This window comes from Rhinolophus ferrumequinum, chromosome 6, assembly GCF_004115265.2.
Source record: "Rhinolophus ferrumequinum isolate MPI-CBG mRhiFer1 chromosome 6, mRhiFer1_v1.p, whole genome shotgun sequence".
In the NCBI taxonomy this organism is placed as follows: domain Eukaryota; kingdom Metazoa; phylum Chordata; class Mammalia; order Chiroptera; family Rhinolophidae; genus Rhinolophus; species Rhinolophus ferrumequinum.
In genome coordinates, this window is record NC_046289.1 from 40,079,821 (window position 1) to 40,101,488 (window position 21,668).

The following is a 21,668-nucleotide window of genomic DNA, read 5'->3' on the forward strand; positions in this document are numbered from 1 at the left end:
ACTTGAATTTTTTGGGCTTTCTGAATCTGAAACTTGGTGTCATTCATAAATTGGGCAAACTCTAAGTCATTAACCTTTTGAATAATTTCTCTGAAATTCCAATTAGATATATATTGCACCTGCTCATTATACCTTCATTCTCTTAATTCCTTGTTCATATTTTCCTTTTTTTATTTTTTTAATTCCTCTGGGCTGTATTCTGGGTGATTATTTTCTCTCAGATCTAGTTCACTAATTTCTTTTTAACTACTCAATCTCTTGTTTAACCATCCATTTCAGTTTCTAACTTTAATTATATTTTTCTGATTTGAAAATGATTTATTTCCAAATGTGCCTAATCAGTTTTGGTTTCTTTATTACATATCAATATTGTTTAATTTATTCACATATTTTATATTATGTATTTAATTCTGACATCTTCAATCTTTGCAGGTAAGATTCCTTACTGTAATTTTTCATTTTGAGCTCATGTTCCTTGGAATTTTATCTGTCAGGATTCTGGGTTTACTGTATACTCCTCAACAGATATATCACATTTGTTTTTTCCAGGTGCTTGAAGTTACTACCAAGCCAGCGTAACATTAAACTATATTTTCAGGTTTGTTTTTTTTTCCCCTCTGAAGTCACAGAAGTGGTGTGAATTTAGGCTGCAAACTTGTAAGAGAATAGCTTGTTATGAATTTTTAGGGAACACCTCCTCCCTACCCCCAATTTGGATCTCCTTCACTGAAAGCCAAGATAGGAACAAATCACATCATCTCTGAGGACCTGCTTATGTCCCCCCTAATCCACTGAAGAAGTATACTATGAGAATTCTGGCATTAAGCTGGGGGAGATGAGATCTCTGATTAGAACGCACCTCCTCATATGCCCTACACCTAAAAATCAAAATATATAACTACTTCCAATCCCAAGACAAACATCTGTGTGGTACTTTATAATTCCATATTCACTTCTTTTGTGTGTTTTTTTGCCTCTGAGGAATTTCCTCAATTACCAGCTCAATCATTCATTGAAAAAGATTAACTAATCTTTGCAGCATTTTAAGGCATTTCTCTGAATCTTTGTTCAGCCAGATGGCCCTGGTTTCTGCTTTTATAAATTAGTAGATGAGGGTCATATGCTAAGTATAAAGGGGGAAGAGAGTTTGCTGGAGAGTGAAAAATGCTTGAAGTGGTATTAAATGAGAAAGCAAGTTAAATAATGAAACACTTAATAAACAAAGAGTTGATGTATGCAGGAAAGTTCATAGGCAGAGATCACCTGACGAGACTTTATAGCCCCTGGCTATACTATACTCTCATATCTGATACATATTTGCCATATAACCTTGGACAAATTACACCCAGTTTACTTGTACCTATATCATGGGGGTTATCAAGACAAGTGTTATAATGTGCTTTGAAAATATTAACTCACATAAAATATAAGGCATTGTAATCATGTCTTCTACCATAGAACTGCATCATCTCAAACTCTTGTCTCACAGATTATCTCAGGAAAAACAGACTCAAGTTAATGGATAAAACAGTTCAGGAGATTCAGACAAAAAGTTTATAATCACAGTTATGGATTAAAATCCAACACTGAACTAAAGCACTATTTCAGTAAATAGTAAATGAATCATGATGTGAGATGTATTTGTTTTACAGGCTTCTCTATTTAACAGAATTTGTTAAAACCAAATTAGCAAACCCCTAATTTCTATGAGTTATTTGCTATGATATAAAAATAATTTTGCTAAGCAAAATTCTGTATTATATTAAAGTGGTTTCATTAGAATTTTACCTATAGTAATACAAATTAAATTTTTATCTAATTATTTTAAACCACGATAATCTAAGAGAATCTGAGCAGTCATAAAATAGGCAATCTTTTAGGTAGAAAAAAAAATAAAGATCCAAGAAAGTACACAAATAATATACCTCAAATGTTAATAAAAGTTGAGTTAACCCCCAAATTTTAGATAGCCAAAAAATTTCTAGATTTTGGCCTTTTCAAGATCGTCATGTAATAAAATGTTTACCATTGTTATAGTTGCTATGAGATAAAAATATGATAAAATAAGTTCTTATCTTTAAAGGAGTTTCATTTTATAGGGTGATACTCCAAATATAGTATACTATCAACTCTCATTTTAAGTCCTTTTACTTGTTCCAATGGTAGATAGAATCCATTTTATCAAATACAGTAGCTCCCCTTGTTTGTAGTTTCGGTTAGCTGTGTTCAACTGCGGTCAGAAAATATTAAATGGAGAATTCCAGAAATAAACAATTCATACGTTTTAAATTCTGCCCCATTCGGGGTAGCATGATGAATTCTCGCGCCATTCTGCTTGGTCTTGCCTGAGATGTGAATCATCCCTTTGTCCAGTGTATCCACACTGTATTCCCTACCTGCCTGTGAGTCACTTAGTAGCCGTCTTGGTTATCAGATTGATTGTGGTGGTATAGCAGTGTCTGTGTTCAAGTGACCCTTATTTTACTTAATAATGGCCCCAAAGTGCAAGAGTTGTGATGCTGGCAATTTGAATACACCAAAGAGAAGCCATGAAGTACATCCTTTAATTGAAAAAGTATGTATGAATGGGAAAGTGTATATATAGGGTTCAGCAGTATCCACCGTTTAAGGCATCTACTGGGGGTGGGGGGCTGTCTTAAAATGTATAACCTGTGGATAACAAGGGACCATTGTAATCTGTTTTAAAGACTGAAGTCTTCTGTGCTAAAAGTATAGAAGTGTGAACCTTTTTCTGGTAAGGTACATGTCCTATTGATCATGCCAAAAAAGGTTCAATAGGTGTTTTTAAATTAGTATACAGGCTTTTTTTCTCCCCAACTGCTTATTCCTGGAAGTTAACTATATATAACTGGAGGTTAACTATATATAACCTCCAGGAATAAGTAGTTGGGGGGGGGGAGTCTAATTATTTCAGAAAGGGTTAATTCCCCTTATCTCAATTCTATTCAAGTGTAGTAAACAAAAGAGTGGGTTAGGCAGTCTTAACTTCTTGAAAAAAAGAATCTGAGAAGAACCAGCAAAATGTGTTTAAAGTAGTAATGGTTGTTATACTAATGTTATTTTTATATTGCTCCATGGTTCTTTGTAACTAAGTCCTTAGAAATTTAGAATTTTTTTTAAGTGAGAAATGAACATAACAAAAACTTTCAAGAGATCAAAACTAAAATGAAATTAGTATTTAATATGACAGTAAAGACAGAGTGATTTGGTAATCAAGAAGCACACCTATTCAAAACAGACATAGGGCCTTTTGGTTTAAAAAAAAAATCAAATGTCAGTTAAGTTTTGTACGTGTCACCACATAGACTTTCCCTACTACTTTGCTCGCTGGGAATACGAAGAACTCATTGGGGAAGCTTCATTAATTCAGAATGATCAATGGGAAGTATACTTCCAGTTACTTGAAACTGATATAAAAATTTGAATTCAAGTACTCTTTTAAATACAGATTACTCTGGACTTTTTTTCTAAAGAATAGGGAAATGATTTCTGGTTAAGATACCTCTTTTAAAATAGGATGAAAATTTATTCTTTTAAGTTATGTGTTTTAAAACTGTTAACTTGATTATAAAAAGACAAGCAACTTACACTCTTTTTAAGAGACACTATAAAAGGCAAAAGCTTTAGTTCAGCTTGTTTCCAAATTATATTTTCTAGATTGAGTTCTATTGTTTTTTAAAAACTACATCCACAAACAAGAGATTCAATTAACAGGAAGACATTTAGACATGTAAGTTCCTCACTAGCTTGGAATATCAGCAATCAGAAGTCTGAAAACTCAATCTAGCTATCATGCAATTTATGCTGTAGAAGCACACTTTTAGAATTTTGAGCTTAATTAAAGATGCTTTTATTCTATTGTGATAGTATTTAGCCACTTTGTGTTTATCTCAGGGTAAGAGTTATGATGGGGAGAGGGCACAAGGAAACTTTCTGGGCCACTGGGGATACTGTATATCTTAATCAGGGTGGTGGTAACATGAGTGTATCCATATGTAAAATTTCACCTAGCTGTACACTTAAGATTTATGCTCCTTATGGTATATGTTATAGCTCAAGAAAAATGTAAAAAGAGTGTTTAGCTACTTTATGAAATACCCACCAACTATTTTGCAGTGAATCATTAATATAATTGTATAAATCAAAATGTATAGAGGAAAAAGAAATTATCTGATTAGCATAAGGATTGCTAGTCAGTTTCAAGTAAATTAGCTATATCTGAAGCTAGGGTAAAGCTTCAGTGATGAGAGGACACTGGTATTCTATCAGAAAAGGTGTCAGGAAGAATATAACGTATACGTTTAACTATAAAGAAGTTTTTTGAAGCTTAAACAACAGCTAGAAGATCAGAAGATCATCAAATAAGTGACATGACTACAGCATGCTTATTTGATTTACGATTACCCATGGTTATTTCTGCCTCTTGGTGTTTGAGTTTCTGTCATTGTACTGCTTGGATTTCCAAAGGATGGGAAATTCTTGGGAATTATTTAATTCCAAAGAATTAAAGTTAAATTCAAGTTGTTACTTAATTTTAACTGTTGTTTTTAGCGTGCTAAAAAGCTGAAGTTGTGACTGGATTTTAAAATTATGCATTCTACTTCCTATTTACTAAGGGAGAAGAGTTGGTTTATGTACGCAGGAATATAAACTTAATCTGCCTCAAATGTTTTTAGTTTTGCTAATAACTATGTTAATTCTCATCACCTCCAAAAGCCTTTGAGAGGATTAGCTGCAAGACCAATACTGTTCTATATTAGCCAGTATTAAACATATGATGTCACTTTGTTTCCTCCCCACTCAAGCTATTTTTTTTGCGAGAGGTGGGGGCTGGGGGAGGGGAGGTAGATTTTTTTGGGGTAATTCTCAAAATTCTGTGGCTTAAATACCACTAGCTGACACACATGATTGACAACCTTACACTCCCAAACCTGTTTGAAATGGGTCAAATACCTAAGGTTCGCAGAACAATGCAATCCAACCAGTAATTCCCCATAAAAGAGAAAGGGGGTGTGATTAGCTTCCAGCTATTAAGCAAGTTATTGCAGAAACAGTTTGGTGTTTTGTTTCTGAAACAGGCACAGGCTAAGCTAGTATTTTCTATTAGCTCAAAAAAGAAAAGAAAAGAAAAGAAAAGAAAAGAAAAGAAAAGAAAAGAAAAGAAAAGAAAAGAAAAGAAAAGAAAAGACTAGGCTGTAAGAGGTAGGATAAATAGCCAAAGCATGAAGCAACTGGGGCAAACGTTAAGGGCTTTATGGAGGTCTTCCTATTGACCCTCAATATTGGTTATTGATCATTAACCCTGCTGGGGAACTATCGAACGGGATTTGTGTGAGGCTTATCGAGCCACAGGAAAGGAGATGCAGGAGGGAATATAAGCTTCTAATAAAAGAAACGCAGCAACAATAGCAGAGGAACAGCTCTGCCTGGTGACGTAATGGCTGGCAGCAGTCCAGCTTCAGCAGCGCTGCTGCTCCCTCAGCATCCAACCTCTCAACACAGTCCAGCTTCAGCAGAGCTACCGGGGCTGCTACTTCTTGCGATGCCACTTTGTTGGTGCCACAAACACCTTACCATAGAGGGCCAGGACACCGAACAAAGGGTTGTCCTGCTGTTTTAAGTTGTCAGAACACAAACTCATTCACTCGTCCCCTAAACCCCTCAGTGACCGAGTCTATCAGCTGCTTAAGTTTAGGGCAAGAACACCGGCGCGTCCTCCAGGCGTGCCTCAGTTTCCCCAGGCTGGTCTTGGGTCCGCCTCTCACCGCCTCCCCTCCACCCCAACACACCGGTCTTCAGCCCAGTTGATCCCGAAGGCCCCGCTCGCCCGGCCCCGCATGCCGGTCCTCCCGCCTTACCTCCGCCAGGTAGAGGTTGAGGAGACAGAGCGTGGAGAACTGGAGACAGGAGGGGAAGCAGTAGAGCAGCCAGTGGGGGAAGAAGTGCAGGTGAGCGGGCGGCCGGAGCAGGGGCAGGGAGCCGCTGAGCGAGAAGGCGGCGGAGAAGAGGGTGGTCCTGAGCGCTGCCCACAGGAGACAGAGGAAGAGGCAGAGGGTCTGGTAACTCAGCCGCCGCTCGCGGTACAGGAGCAGCCGCCACAGCTGCAGGTAGGCAAAGGCGAAGAGTGCGGCGTAGAGCAGGGCGTGCAGGACGCTCAGCGCCAACTGCACCGAGCCCGGCACCGCGGCGCCTGAGGCGGCAGCGACGGCGCCTTCGCCTCCGCCGCCCTCGCCGGGCGTCGAGGACTCGCGGCCGGCCGCGGGGGCGGCGGCGGCCACCGGACCCGGTACGGACACCCTCATGAGGGGGCTGGAGGACCGGCGAGGGAGCGCGGGAAGAAAGGTGCAGGACTCGGAGCCGCCGTCGAGGGGGAGAAGGATTTGTCCCTTACCCCCCACCCACCCCAACCTCCAACCCCAGGAAGCGCCGTGACAGGACTCGGAGCCCCGCGCTGAGCAGCCGCGGCTCCCTCGACCCCGCCTCCTCTTCCCGCCCCCCACCCCCCCGGGGGTCTCGGCTCCTCCTGCTGCGGCTCTGCTCTGTAGCTGCAAAAAACAACTCTCCGCTGGAGACAATCAGCTGAGAAACCCGAGCATTTGAGGCGCTCGCTCCGCACCGTGGGCTCGCGCCGATTGGCCCAGGCGGGCACGCCCCCTGCACGCCGCGCTCGGAAGCCCACGGGCTGCAGGACCCGTCGCTCCAGGGCTCCAAGATCTAATTGGGCGCTGGCTTTCCCCGCTTTCTCGCTTCCCTGCACTCCCCACCCACGTTGCCGATTGGCCCAGCAACTGCAAGGCCCGTTCGCACCGGCGGGGGGACTCGGTTGTCGCCTGTCACCTGGGGCGGGTCTCCATCCGCCCCCCTGCGCGTCCCATTGGTTGGAGAGGTTGCACGTAAAGAGCACGAGGAGAGGGAGGAGCCTCGGGGATTATTTTTTTGCCCTGCAGGCCGAATCCACCGAGTGTTGGCCACGGTAGGCGCTGCACTCTCGCTTGGGACGAGCGGGGCAGGGCCCCTCCCTCTGCTTCTTCGCAAAGCGGGAGTAGCCGACCGCGCGCAGGTAAGTAGGTAGCGGCGCGGGTCCTTCTGGGGCTAAGTTCTCTGCCTGAAGCTGTGGGGATTCAGATAAGGCGGCTCTCCCGTCGCAAGGGCCGCACCGCCGAGCTCTAGAGTTTGGCTTAGAAGGAACCTCATCTGGATTCTTCTGAGGGACCTTTTGCTTTCTTCTTTCATGGCTTGAGCGGCAGGGGAAAAAAGTGAGCCCTCTGAGGGGAGAGCTGGTGGAATGAGTGGAAAGGTGAACCGAAACACTAAGACTCTTCCCTCCCTCGGGAACTGTCCCTTAAAGAAGAGTGGTATTAGGGTGAGCTGGATGTCCAAGTGATCTCGGAGTAGGAGGAGCTTGGGTCTTTGAAAGTTAGAATTTGGAAACATGCTGTGGGCATAAGTTCAGGAAAAAGGCAGAAATAGAACTGTATGTCTTTGATGAATGTCCAGAGAGGAAGAAGTAGAATAGTCTGTGCTCCTTAAATTCCACATGTATTCCTTTAAAGCCTTTGTCCTGTATGATGGCGCCGTTCCTGAGGCTCAGAAATACAAAACAAATGCCAAATTATGACACTGTAGATAAGAGGAATAAATACATCCCTAGCGTGTATTAAACTGACACATAACGTTTGTTGGACTTTTGTGTTTGGTGTTTGGTAATACAATGACCAGAATAGTGCAAAATGAAGAGAACATAATTCGTGTTCTTGGCATGAGCGGCATATCACAAATTCTCTGAAAGATGCTGCTACGTTTACTATTGCAGCCAAGAACCAGCCTTTCCTAACTCACTATCCTTTACCCTAATGCTTTGCCCAAGAAGAGTGCTGCTACCTTCTTTCCTAGCTGATCCACAGGGAACTTGAAAATTTATTTTGTTCTTTAGCTTCTGGGACGGTAATTCACCCAGGCACCAGATGCTGGTGTGTTTTGGATCCTTTATAGGTGTGCTGACCAACTGATAGATGTTTAGGCCTAGACACTGTTAGGTGGATCGCTCTCACATAACATTCCACTGAGCAGGTCGTGCAGTTCAGCCTAGAGTAGGATGCAACTTGCAGTAAGAAGTTGACAGGCCTAATCTAACAATGCGTTACAGAAGGATCTCATGTTTATTGGAGGGTAAGAAATTCACCGTATGGCTTCTTAGAGCATATGGTGAGGGCAGTACACTTGTATTTGAGAGGGGACAGAGTGCTCCTGGAAACCACTAGTTAACTGATTGCAGTTATGCCCTTAAGCACATAAATTAAGCATGCACTTAGAGTTACGTGATTTGAGGCATTTGTCCAAATCAGGGGAACCTCCTATTCTCTGGCATGATCTGTTTTTGTATCTTTCATAATTAATGAGGTGCAGTTTCAGGTCATGAATAGATTTCCACCATGAAGGCTTTTTTCTTTTTCTCCTATATTCTCTACTCAAAATGATAGCTTACATCTGGACAGTACCCATACTAGTGTTAGGTCTTTGCTTGTGAGACTTCTTATTCCATTGTCATTGCAAGTCTGGATACCTGCCACTTTTCTCCTTTTTTTGGGGGGTGTAGATAATGGGTGGAGAGAAAGGATTTTTTCCCCAACTGCTTTGAAGGGGCTATAAAGTGGAAAGATGTTGACTCTCTTTATTGTCTCCTTTGGGTCTTAAATGATAAGCTGTGATGAGATCTAATCAATGTTTTATTTGAGGCTGGTTCACTGAGCAGGTTCTGTTCTCCAGTAGCAGCATTAAACTATAAGTAAGCTAATTTTTGACAAAATGTTCTTACAGGAACTTTGTAAGCATTATATGCCCCCTTTGTTGCAAAATATGAAAGGTGTCTTTTCCCAGAAAATGATGCCCACAGATCATGGTATAATTTGTTACATGTTTACAGTTGTTATTTCCTCTTTTTCTTGAGAAGGAAAACCATTATTTTATGGTTAATCATAAGGGAAATTTAGGCCTGTAATGGGGAACTGAAACAAGGATCTTCTAGAAAAACTTATTGCTAGATATTCTAAAATTTGAAATGTGTCCAAATGCACAATGATTGAGTATTGTTCTAGGAGGACAGATTACTTTAGCACAATGGTCTTTCAAATATTTAAAGCGGAACTGTTTGCCAGGTATATACAGGACCCAATCCCAAAATGGGATGCTCTAGCTGAAAAGGGACACTAGCTGTTCCACCTATCTACGGAACACCTGAAGGCAAATCCTTGCCAAATCCTTGCTCACTTTCCTCATTAGCGGGAAGAGCAGTGTTTTTCCCTTAAAGCACTTCCTCTTCATTGACCTCTGGGGGCTCTCTCAGTATTTTGCTGCTGAACAAAAATTTTTGTTGCCCTTTGCATTTTATTTGCAAATGTATGAAATGGCTATAAAAGATTCTAAACATTTACACTCAATTTCTGTGTTTACCTCATTGTAGACCAGTAACAGTTCACATTCTGGCACATACTCTAGGGTTTCCAGGTGGGAATTCCCGCCCGTTCTCAGGAAATTTTTTCGCTTTCCTATTCCCAAATCCCAAGGTATAAACTATTTTCTGTTCTCACGATGAATTGTTTCCACAAAGTGACGGCCAATACTACCAACCACCTGGGTTCAAGGAGCCGATTTTCACGATTTCCCGGCCAACTTTTCTAGGGATTCAGGAATGGAAAAGCGAAAAAAATTCCCGAGAACGGGCGGGAATTCCTGCCTGGAAACCCTACTCTAGAGCATAGTTCTTCTCCATGGTCCTTGGCTTTGCCCTGCAAGAGATCTTTTATTTTTATCTTTGGTCAAATATGAAGTTGGCTTTGGAGAATATGAACTCTTTTTGTGGCTGAGCAGGTTTTTCAGCTTGCTTCCTGACCGTACAAGTGGGGACCAAAGGATTGTTTTGTTTTGAACAGCTAGTCCCTTCGATGGTGGTTCTTTGAGTACCTTTCTCTGAATACCTCATCAAACACAACCAACAGCCCCTATCATACAGTACTTATCTTCTGTCTTCTAGCCTCTTCTCTCAGGACTATAAATAAGTTCATCAGCCACGCAAACCTATGTAGGTACATGCTCAAAAATTCATTAGGTACATGTCAACTCCAAATTATTGTATGATAGTTTCATCAAATGTTTTGTCACCCTTTGATATGGATCATTTGCTGAGCTCTTGTCTCTGATAAGTTTCCTTAGAAAAAAAGTTCCTTGGGCCAGCCGGGTGGCTCAGGCGGTTAGAGCTCCATGGTCCTAACTCCGAAGGCTGCCGGTTGGATTCCCACATGGGCCAGTGGGCTCTCAATCACAAGGTTGCCAGTTCAACTCCTGAGTTCTGCAAGGGATGGTGGGCTCCGCCCCCGTGCAACTAAGATTGAACACGGCACCTTGAGCTGAGCTGCCGCTGAGCTCCCTGATGGCTCAGTTGGTTGGAGCGCGTCCTCTCAAACACAAGGTTGCTGGTTCGACTCCCGCAAGGGATGGTGGGCTGTGCCCCCTGCAACTAGCAACGGCAACTGGACCTGGAGCTGAGCTGCGCCCTCCACAATTACGATTGAAAGGACAACTTGAAGCTGAACGGCACCCTCCACAACTAAGATTGAAAGGACAACAACTTGACTTGGAAAAAAGTCCTGGAAGTACACACTGTTCCCCAATAAAGTCCTGTTCCCCTTCCCCAATAAAATCTTTAAAAAAAAAAAAAAGTTCCTTCATTAGGCCCAGAAAGTTTCCTTGCTGCTTGACCTGAGCCAGTATTGTAACGTTCTTATTTAAAAGGCAGCATCTCACTTTTAGTTTGTATACCAGTGAATGGAGATAAACGAGATTATTCTGCTATAATAACTCCTCAAATCTCAGTGGCTTAAGACAAAAATGTTTATTTCTTCCTATGTCACATGCTCATTGCATATCAGCTATGGGTTCTCTTTGTTGTGCTGTTTCTGGGACCTATGCCGATGAGCAGCCACCATTTGAGCATTTTTAATGACTGTGACAGAAGAAAATAAAGCCTGGTATATCACACAGTAGCTGTTAAAACTTTTGCCTGAGACATACCACTTTTGCTCACATTTTGTTAGCCATAATGTCACATGGTGGCCTCAAACTTCGCTAGTTGGAAGTGCAGGAAGGTAAGTGTAATCCTACCTTACACCTGACAGGAAAACTACAACTATTTACCCCACACTAATGAACTACCACACCAACGTAACAAGGTCACATTTCTCCCGAGGTACTCATCACTTTGTTCCGATTTTCAGATTTTTAAAGCTTTAAGTACTGTTTTCTATTCCATTTTCTAGTAACTGAAAAAAAAAAGTCACCAAGTACCTTCTGTATCTTTGTTTTTACTCTATTCTCACAGGGTGTTCTCTTTTCCCCACCACTTCCCATCTACACTTCCCTTCTCTAGTTTAAAGATCTTTTTTTATGAGGAGACCATGTCTCTGGGGAAATGCATTTTATTTACTGTGCATGTGAAATGAACAGTCTTCTGTGGCCTCACAGGGGTAGATTGGATTAATATAAGTAGAAGCTATAGAAGATTTGATTATATACAGGTAATAACTTTTTAAATCAAAGTGGGAAGGTAACGCTATTTAAAGAGTCAGATGGTTCTGTAAGGCTTCAAAAGTCCCCTTGGTGTCTTCCTTACTCCAATTTCTAATGCCTTAAAGGCAATTATTTTCAACTGCTCCCTGTTTCTTTCGGCATTGCTCTTCTGTTTCTAATAAACTTCACTTTTGATCTTGCGAAAGATGAATGTCTAGCTCTCTTTTATCCCTTTTCCCACCCTGACCACATGCTCCCTTACTTTCCGTCTCCCCATCTTCTCAGCTGTGGTTGTCATGGATTTGGTTAAACCATTATTCAGTGTTTATTTTATTATGACCATGTAAACTCTATTTCTAACTGACCTGTGCAGTATTCGCCGCTTTGAGTCATTTCTTAATCAAACTTACTAAAGATGGAACAAAGTGCAAGGTTACTACTGAGTTCTTGTCTCTAAAAATATGTAAGAATAATCACGAACATCTCTAATTGATCAAATGCACAGCCCTTTCACTTGTATAATCTCATCTGTCCAGTGAGATAGATGTCAGAAAGTGTTCAAGCATTAAATGAGCGGTTAGACCTTTTGGTGCTACAAAATACGTTCTGGGGGAAAAGAATCATGTTAACCCTAATGGCCAATTTAGTGTTAAAACAACTGAATTGTAATCACAAAGACATAAAAAATGATATTTTATACTTGAATCTTTCAATTGTACTTTTACTTAAATATTTTACCTTTTAATTAGGTTGGAGTTATTTCATTAGTAACAGATTTTGTATAGTTATTCTCTTAAGCTCAGGACGCATGCATTTTCCACCTCCACCCCCCAGACCATAAAGAAAATCTTGGATGACCTATTTTAAAACATTCCCATTAATATAAAGTGGCTTTAAAATATGCCAGTTTAAAATGGCTATAATGTATAATCAATTTTAATGTCAAGGATACCCTTCAATTATATCATTAAAATTTTTTATATACCTCTCACTTTTTTATATACCTCACTCCTCATTCTATTTGAGTTTTTGAACTCTTGGCTCATTATTAAAAATTGCGGGCAAATTTGTTCGCTGTTTGATATAAATGAGCTTTAATGAAAAGAATATTAAGAAGTAATCATGAGTAATTAGCTCCTTTTTTAGGTATATCTGCTCCTTAGGGAGAGATGTTATATGCTTATTGATAATATTGAAAAACCAAAGTAAGTATCCAAGTTAGTATAATTTTTCCCTAATGTTTCATTCTTTTATCATTTTATTCTTTACTGAAAAATTCTACCCCTGTCCTTATGAGTAATTTTCTACTTTTTTTCCTGTCTCCTGTTTTAAGATAGTGATATATTGTTTGAAAGATATGGACGCTATTTGAAATTAAAAATTAAAACAAAATTCTCACCTATACCTATGTGTGTATCTTTACCTTCTAGAAGTATGATGTTTTCATACTATACAAATTTTCCTAAACTATTTTCTTTTAAACTTAGATAATATAGATTATCAGTAGAAAAGCTGCCTGAAAGAAGAAATTGTTTAAGAGAAATTTGAAAGTAGCGAAACAGAAGAAAATTGACAGCAGATACAGAGGACAGCATGGAAGTAAGTACAACATGAAAAGATGAGAGGAGGATATCTGGGACAAATATGAGTTCAGAAAGGGAGCTGAATTAAAATATGATTTGAAAGGATATTTGAATTTCTATGCTGTATAAATAAATCTAAGTCTTGAGCATTAAAAAATGTGTATTAAGAAAGAATGTTCTTAAGTAGTTTTAATAGCTGTCTCCTAGGCGATTTAAAGTAAAAAGAATGTAAACATAATAGACTATATTTTAAATGCGTCACTGCAATGTTAATCGTACTAAATAGCTATTTGTGTATTAATTGTAAATCTACTCTCAGTAGAGAAAGATGTAATGTCCAATTTAAAAAAATAGATGTTTGACGATGGACACTTTTCCCATTAGGGAGACCACCTCAGGGATAATGTAGATGCCTGATCACTGCACTGTACACGTGAAGCTGAAGCTGAATAATAATGAATGTCAACTACAATTTTATATATATATATATATATATATATATATATAAATATATAGTACTTTAGTACTTTATAAATTTACTAGTAATATAGTACTTTATAAATTTGTTATATATATATGGTTACAAGAAGTGGAGTACAGCATTAGGAATAGAGACAGTGGAAATGTAATGGCTCTGTGCGATGTCAGAGGAGTAGTAGATGAGGGGAGAGGGGTTATCACCGTGTGAGGGATATAAATGATAAATGTTTAACTATTAAAAAAAAGTAAAACAAAAATAAATAAATAAATGGATGTTTGAGAATTAATTTTAGAACCCTTAAAAGTCATAAGTAGCTTAACATACTCCTATACTGTCTATTAAACTTAAGATACTTTGTGTTGCATGTTCCATGTTTTTGATACCCTTTGTAAGTATCAAAAAAAAATTCAATAGTATGAAATCAATGTCATTATATTGTATCATACACTCTCAAATTTTTACTAGAAGGAAATAGTAAGTACTAGCCAAATCATACATGTAAATGATGCCTTATATTATTATTTTTTTTTGCAGATTTTACTTCATTCATTTTTTCAACAAATTCATTCAGCAAAATTTTGTTGAACACTTAACTCTTGGCCAGGTATTGTTCAAGGCAACAGAACACAGAACTGAGTAAAGCAGACAGAATATCCTGCCCATATACAACTATAGCTGATGATGTCTTCCAGTTTCAATATATTTAGAGTTGGCATCTCTTTTGTCATGGTGTGCATTTTTTATAAGTCATCGGTAGACTGTCTACCAGAACTGAGTTCTCAGAAATATTTCAGTACCTTGCAATCAGGAAAAGCCTCCTTAGCTTATTTTTGTCAAGCTGGTAAGTAGTTTTTATATTATGATTTTTGTGATCTTTCTATTGCTGTTTAATCAATATACTCAGTAATAACTTATTGTTAGTGCTTATTGTTATTATGGGCTACAAAACTGCTGCTTTAATATACTTGCCTGGGTTTGATTCCTGACTCTGCCACTTGACTGCTGTGTGACCTTGGTCAAGTCACTTAACCTCTCCGTGTGTCTTTTGTCATCCATAATAAGGAAATAGTACTTTATAAATTTGTTGTAAGGATTAAGTGACTTTACTCATGTAACTAGTTTATAGTAGATAAATACTAGGTAAAAATTAGCTATTAATATAACATCTGAGTTTTATTTAGTCACTTCTGAAAGTATACTTTTTGGTATTTTTAGCATGTAAATATTTTAAAAGTATTTTTAAACTTTAAATATGCTATTAGTAATGCTTTAGTTTAACTTTGCTTTAGCTGTACCATTAATTAAACTGAATTAACCAGTGTAACTTGAACGTAACTAATAATCGTAATGGTTTCATTTAAGTCTTCAGGCGTTAAACATATTATTCTTGGAGTTAGTAAGTGAAGTAAATCCAGGTTTCTGTTGGCTCTTATAATTGTGGTTTGAAAATGGTATTTTAAGATCATTTTGAAAGTTCTGTGCATGTGTACATGTGTGTTTTACATATGGTATTAAACTTGGAAAAATCATGCCAAATATTAGGTTTACATTAAACATTTATATGCCCTATTGTTTTAGAAAGGTTTTAAGGTCACTTACAAAGTTAAAATGTGCCATTATAAAGACATTAGAAATAAGAATAATGAGGCTTTGGAAATAGAAGTATAAAATATATAACTAGGTATGTTTAATTAGTAATTATTTGTTGTATACTGGTTGGGCAAACTGATATATACCTTCTTCAGTTTGCAGCTTTGGATTTAATTAAAAAAACTCATTTTTCCTAAGGGGCAAGTCATTAAACATTCATAAAACATTTCTTATTTTAGATTCTCCAAGTACCTCTGTATTTCTTGAAGAACTGAAAAAGGCTGTTAAACCTCTCCAGGACTATGGAATTTCAGTTGCAAAGGTAGAAATATATTTATGTTAATAAATTATGTGACAAATATTTTACATTTGTATGACTTATGACTGAGTATCTAAAAATGCTTATGTTGTTTCACATCTTTTTGCAAACTGGAAATGTATTTTTTCTAACTTTTTTTTTTTGCATAAGAATAAACAGAAGCACAGAAAAATAGTTCCAGATTAATGTATAAATTAGTACATATAGAGAAAAAAAAACTTCAAAATTCTTTAGCTTAGAATTTAATGTTATTTTGTAAACTATTCTATTGGGGCTTGGTGTCATTTTTCAATCCTATAGTTGGGCATATGTTTTGTTTTGCCTGACAAATATATCATAATAGATATCCACAATCAATTGTTTATTAAGTTTCTATTAGCACAAATGGAGATACCAAAATTGAGGTAATTGAAGCATTTTTTCTTTTCTAAGTCTTTATAATTGCTTATGTTGCAGTTTCTCTCATTTATTTTTAGTGTACAGTTAAAACAACCTAACTTGAAATTATGTATTTAATTTTTTTCTCAGAAAATATTCATACTTGCCATGAAGTATTATGGAACATTTTTACAAGCATCATGGATTAGATAGCTACATGAGTCTTTCATTTAGTTTCAATTTAGAATTTGTACTTCAGAAAAATGAATGAGTAACCCAGGGATTATTAAATTCTTTCAGATTAGTGTCTACCTGACTTTCTCTTATCAACCAACCTGTGGAGAATTTTATGAGTTTATTTTAGCCAAACTGATGACATATGTGGGCGAGCAAGATCTCAAATACTCCAGAGAAGAACAGTTTTTCAGTTTCTTTTATGCATTTGAAATTAAGGAGGGAACCTAAGGAAGATCACATAAAGGTGGGAGAAAGGAAGGTGGGGATCAGATTACAGGATAGCTAAGATTACGTGCTGTCTTGAGGGGTCTGAAAGGGTGGTCACGTATTAGAGGGACGTCTGAAAAGAGGCATTTCAAAGGTGTGTTAACCTAGACGTACAGAAACAGTAGACAGGGCTTGCTTAAGGCAAAGATAAGCCTTTTACTAAAGAAATTATATGTCTAGGGCCAGAATACCCGTGGTGACCTGCCCAATTAGGAATTTATGATCAGATCACGCTGTGAGGTTACTTTTCATAGATCCCCTTTTTCTTCCACACTGTGTACATTTATTCTTACTAGTTCCATTAGGCTTCCTCCTTCAAGAGATGGCTACTGTTATCTTGGTCTTTGCAGCTAAAGTTCCCAGGACAGGAAGCATAGAAAGTTAACTACCTAACCTTGGCTATTAAAGGGAGACTGTTCCTTCTGCCCACAGAGCACTTCTAACACCAAATGTGTGAGTTTCACACACCTAGCAATTCTGACACTAACTACCCAGAGTTAGCACAGACCAAGCAGATTAAAGGCTCAGTGTTATTAGATTGCCCACCGTTTCAGATGCCAATCACAAATAATGTGTTCCCAGGTTACCTACAACTTCTGTGGTACTTAGCTACAAATTGGGCCTTCTCAACACCCCTTCCTGAGATTTGATATTTTACTATAATGCAATTTGATAATTTGCTATAATGACTCACAGAATCCAGGGAAACACTTTACTTACTATTACTGGTTTATTTCAAAGGCTATCTCAGGAACAGCCAAATGGAAGAGATGCATAGGGCAAGATAGGGAAGGATCTTGAACACAGGAACTTCTGTCCTGGGGTTGTTTTAGGTTGTGTCATCCTGGGTGTGTCATCCTCCCGGTACTTGGATGTGCTCACCAACCCAGAAGCTCTCCAAACTGTTGTTCAGGGTTTTTATGGAGGTCCTATTATGTAGGCATGACTGGTTAAAGCCTTGGTCCTTGGGATTAACAATCTCCAGCCTGGAGATAGGAGGTGGGGCTGCAAGTTGAAAGTTGTAACCCTCATAATCATGCCTTTGTCTTTCTGAGGACCAGTCCCTATCCTGAAACCATCTAGGGCCCCCCAGCCACCAGTCATTTCATTAGTATAAAAAAGACACTCTAAGAGTTTTAGAAGCTCTTCATCAGGAACTGGAGTTAAAGACCAAATAGTACAATAAAAGATACTCCTAGTATTCCTATCACTCAGGAAATTACAAGGGTTTTCTGAACTCTGTCAGGAACCAGGGACAGAGACCAAATATATAATATGTCATGGCTGTATAACTTAAAAAAATTTTTTTTTCAATTCTGTATGTATAGAGATCTCAGTTAACTTTGAACAACTGATTACACTCTGGAATGATAATGGCACTCATCTTTGAGGAGCTTTGAATAAAGTTTTAAAACGAAATTTAGAAATGAAATACTAGATTGGTATGACACTCAAAAGGGATAATCGTGCTCTTTGTCTAGTAACTAGTAAACTAGGAACTGGTAATGGTATCTAGTAACTGGAGTAGAATATTAAGGTTACACCCAGGGGTGCCCTTATGAACTAACTTAATTTAAACTCAGTTTCACAGTTGAGGATGCTAAACTATGTGGAAAGGAGATTGTGGTGAATAAGACGGACCTGAATTGAGTGCCTAGCTCAGTTCCTGTCATATAATTGGTACTCGGTAAATGTTTATGAGATTAAAATCAGCTTACTGTATTTAGTCTTCTGTTGGAAAAAAAGATGACTGAAACCCAGTCTATTTCTTTGGAGAGTTTATATCCTAAATAGGAAAGACAAAACAAATTCACAAACCATCATAATAACTAGGAAAACCTGATCATTGTAATAAGAGAGATACAAATAAAATGCTGTGGAGGTTAAAACACAGCTCATATCTAATTATTGGGGTGGAAGCTCACATGTGGTATTTGAAAAGATTTCACAAAAAAATAGCATTTTGAGCTTATCTTCAAAAGTTAAGATTTCAGGAGGCAGAGGTAGGTGAAGAAAACTCTAAAATATAAATGGACTAAATGTTCCAGTTAAGACAAAGATTGTCAAGCTGGGTGTAATAATCAAACTCAATGGTATGCCATTTAGAAATGCATCTTAAACTAAAGGCTTCAGAACTCTTCAAAGTAAATGAAGGAAAAAGACATATCATCTAAGTAATAACCTAAAGAAAGCTGGTGTAACTATTACTATCAACACAGATATTATTATCAACAGATAATAATATTTTCACAGATATAATAATATCACAGATATTAATTATCACAGATATTATTATCAACACAGATATTAAAACAAAAAGCCTTGGAGTCATCCTTGACTTTTTGTTCTATCAAAGCCAGTCCATCAATAAGTCCTTTAGGTTCCACTATGAAAACTTTCCAAATCTGACCTCTTTCTGTACCTTCACTTTCATCCCCCACCCCTTGTCCAAACCATCATCACTTCTCATCTGGAAAAGCACAATACTCTCCTAATAATTGGCATTTTTCCTTTCACTTTTGTCTCACAAAACTCTTTTCCACATGTAAGTCAGATGTGTCAGATTATATCATTACCCTCTCAGAAAGGCTTCCCGTTACAGTTACGATAAAATTGAAACTCCTCACTCTTGTGGACACTTATTCCTCTCTAATCTCATTTTCTGTCCCTCCACCGTGCTCAGTTTGTTCCTGACACACACTGGTCATCTTTCTATTACTTGAATCTGCCAGATGTGTTATTTCCATAAGGCCTTTGCGGCTATCTTCCCACTCTGCTTAGAACTCATCTCTTCCACATATTTATATATTTGTATGCATCACTCCGTTAATTCAGTTCTTTGTGCACATGTCACCTCAGAGAAGCCTTCCTTGATTCCTATCTAAAATGACTTGTCAAACACTATCCCCTAAATATTTTTTTCTTTATAGCAGTTAATGTGACACATTAGTTTTTTTAATTGCCTGTCTACTTTTAGAATATAAGTTCTAAAGATAAACATTTTTATTTGGACTTGACTGTATCCCCAGTGACTAGAACAGTGACGAACGTGGTAGCTGCTCAAATATATGTTGAATGGAAGAATGCACAAATCTATTGTCATAACGCCAATTACCCCCTGTGCTCTGACTTTTAAACATTCTTTAAAAAATGACATAAAATTACAGAAATTTACTCTTTTTTGTTATGGCTATACTCTGACTTTTAATTCTACTTCTCTATTCCTGATTTCTTTTCTGAATATCAGTTCTCCCCTTGTAGCTTTTTTTGAACAAATGTAGCTTCCCTAATTGTCATTCTGATTCCTCAAACTCTATTAAAATTTAATTGAATAACAAAATCCATCTTTAAAATTTTTTAATAAAAATCCCAAACAAATTAACTGTTCTTCTAGCATTAGATTTGGTAAGTTACATTGGTGGCTATCCATTTGCTCATCTAGTAACCTCTTCATTCTCTTTAGCTTCTTCCTTCCCCCACTCTATCCCATGCTGCCAATGCATGCTCAGTTTCTCCCGATTTTTACTTACTGTATTTCTCTCTGAAATCTCTTCTGTCCTTTTCTGCTTTCCTTCGGTATCAGTCATCTTTGACCTATACTAATATGATACTCTTTTTTTCCTAGAATTTTCCATTTAATATTTTCTTTTTAAAAAGATTTTTATTAAAAATATAGCTAACATACAATATTATATTAGTTTTAGATGTCCACAATAGTTATTCAACATTTATATACCTAAAGAAGTGATCACCATGATAAGTCCAGCAACCATCTGCCACCATACAATGCTATCACAATATTATTGGCTATATCCCCCATGTTGAACATTACATCCCCATGACTTATTTGTTTTATATCTGGAAATTTAGACCTCTTATTCCCCTTCTCCCCCACTTTTAAATTTATCAATTATAGTGGACATTCAGTATAGCATAGTGGTTAGACATTTATATAATTTCAGAAGTGATGTGATATTCTTTTAACCTGACTCCTTATCTTTGTGCTCTCATGCTTTCCATTTTATCTTCATGTTGCTACCAGGGTTTTCCTTATATTTTTCACAGAGCCCTGATTGTAAGCTATCATGGCTGTTATGGCTTCTTTAATGTCCTAAGGGACTCAGATTCGTTCTTTCTGTTGCACCATCCTTAGCAAGTGTTTCTTCTTGAAAGATTCCTGATGGTCCATGATTACTGCTGGTTTCTAGCTATGTTGCCTGTGTTTTGTCAGGAAGAAGTGAGAAGAGCAAAAATATCAGTGAACCCCCTTTTTAAGTGTCTCTAGGAATCCCAAACAAGTGATTCTTCCTAACATCACTTAACAATGCTTAGCTTTTGGGAGTCTGAAAAAGTCTTTTCATCAGGCACTCGCTTTTAGTGAGGCTCTGTTAGTAAAACAGAAGGAGACAATGGATTCTGGGTAAGAAACCAGCAGTGTCTGCCATACCTGTGTTCAGGCTGCTGAGATGCTTTCATGGTCCCAATTTACCACTTAACTGCTTTGCTTCCAGGCTTTTACTCAGGCTTTTCGTCCAGCTTTGTTTCCTTCGTTTTCTACCTGGTTACCTCCTACTTGCTCCATAAGATCGGATTAAATATAAACTCTCAGGTATAATTAAATGTAACTCTTAGTGTAGAAAAAGTTCCTTTTTCTGGTTACCTCTTATTCAAGTGAGCAATTATAGGATACAAATCAGAAAGAAAAGTAAAATAAAAAATTTGACCTGGAGACAAACTGTAATGTTTAATATTCCTTCTTGTTTCCCTAAACAAGAAGCGTTACCTTTTTATATGTACTCTAAACCTTAAGTATAATCTTTTTTTCTCCTTTCTTATTTTCCATATTATTTATTTTCTTATTAAATTTATTGGGGTGACATTGGGTAGTAAAATTATGTAGGTTTCAAGTATACATTTCTGTAATACATCATCTATAATGTTGCATCGTGTGTTCACTACTCAGTGTCAGTTCTCCTTCCATCACCATGTATTTGACCCCTTATCTTTTAAAGGTTAATTGTGTCAAAGAAGAAGCATCAAGATATTGTGGAAAAGAAAAGGATTTGATGAAAGCGTATTTATTCAGGTAAACTATTATTTTGAGTATGATAGACAAATATAAAGCTGTACTTCTAGAATACTCAAGTATATAAAATATCACTAAGACAGAATAAAGTTGTATTCAGTGGGGTGTCATATGAAGCTTAACAAAGATAGATTTATACCTGCA

The 21,668-nt window shown here is 37.8% G+C and overlaps 2 protein-coding genes across 5 annotated transcripts in view; one reads left to right on the top strand and one right to left on the bottom strand.

Annotated features, from left to right (window-relative positions):
- Positions 1-6,323, bottom strand: part of GPR137C (G protein-coupled receptor 137C) — a 50,696-nt gene extending 44,373 nt beyond the window's left edge. For both annotated transcript variants that reach the window (XM_033109451.1, XM_033109450.1), the window contains exon 1: positions 5,880-6,323. In XM_033109451.1, the coding sequence (XP_032965342.1) occupies positions 5,880-6,323 (444 nt within the window). The remainder of the gene's footprint in view (positions 1-5,879) is intronic.
- Positions 6,324-6,911: 588 nt separating this feature from the next.
- TXNDC16 (thioredoxin domain containing 16) overlaps positions 6,912-21,668 on the top strand; it is an 86,208-nt gene continuing 71,451 nt past the window's right edge. Inside the window, exons 1-5 of one of the 3 annotated variants that reach the window (XM_033109125.1) lie at positions 6,912-7,081; positions 13,071-13,182; positions 14,182-14,488; positions 15,477-15,559; positions 21,451-21,524. In XM_033109125.1, the coding sequence (XP_032965016.1) occupies positions 14,326-14,488; positions 15,477-15,559; positions 21,451-21,524 (320 nt within the window). In that variant the 5' untranslated portion in view covers positions 6,912-7,081; positions 13,071-13,182; positions 14,182-14,325. The remainder of the gene's footprint in view (positions 7,082-13,070; positions 13,183-14,181; positions 14,489-15,476; positions 15,560-21,450; positions 21,525-21,668) is intronic. The other 2 variants (XM_033109123.1, XM_033109124.1) reach the window with 2 other exon arrangements.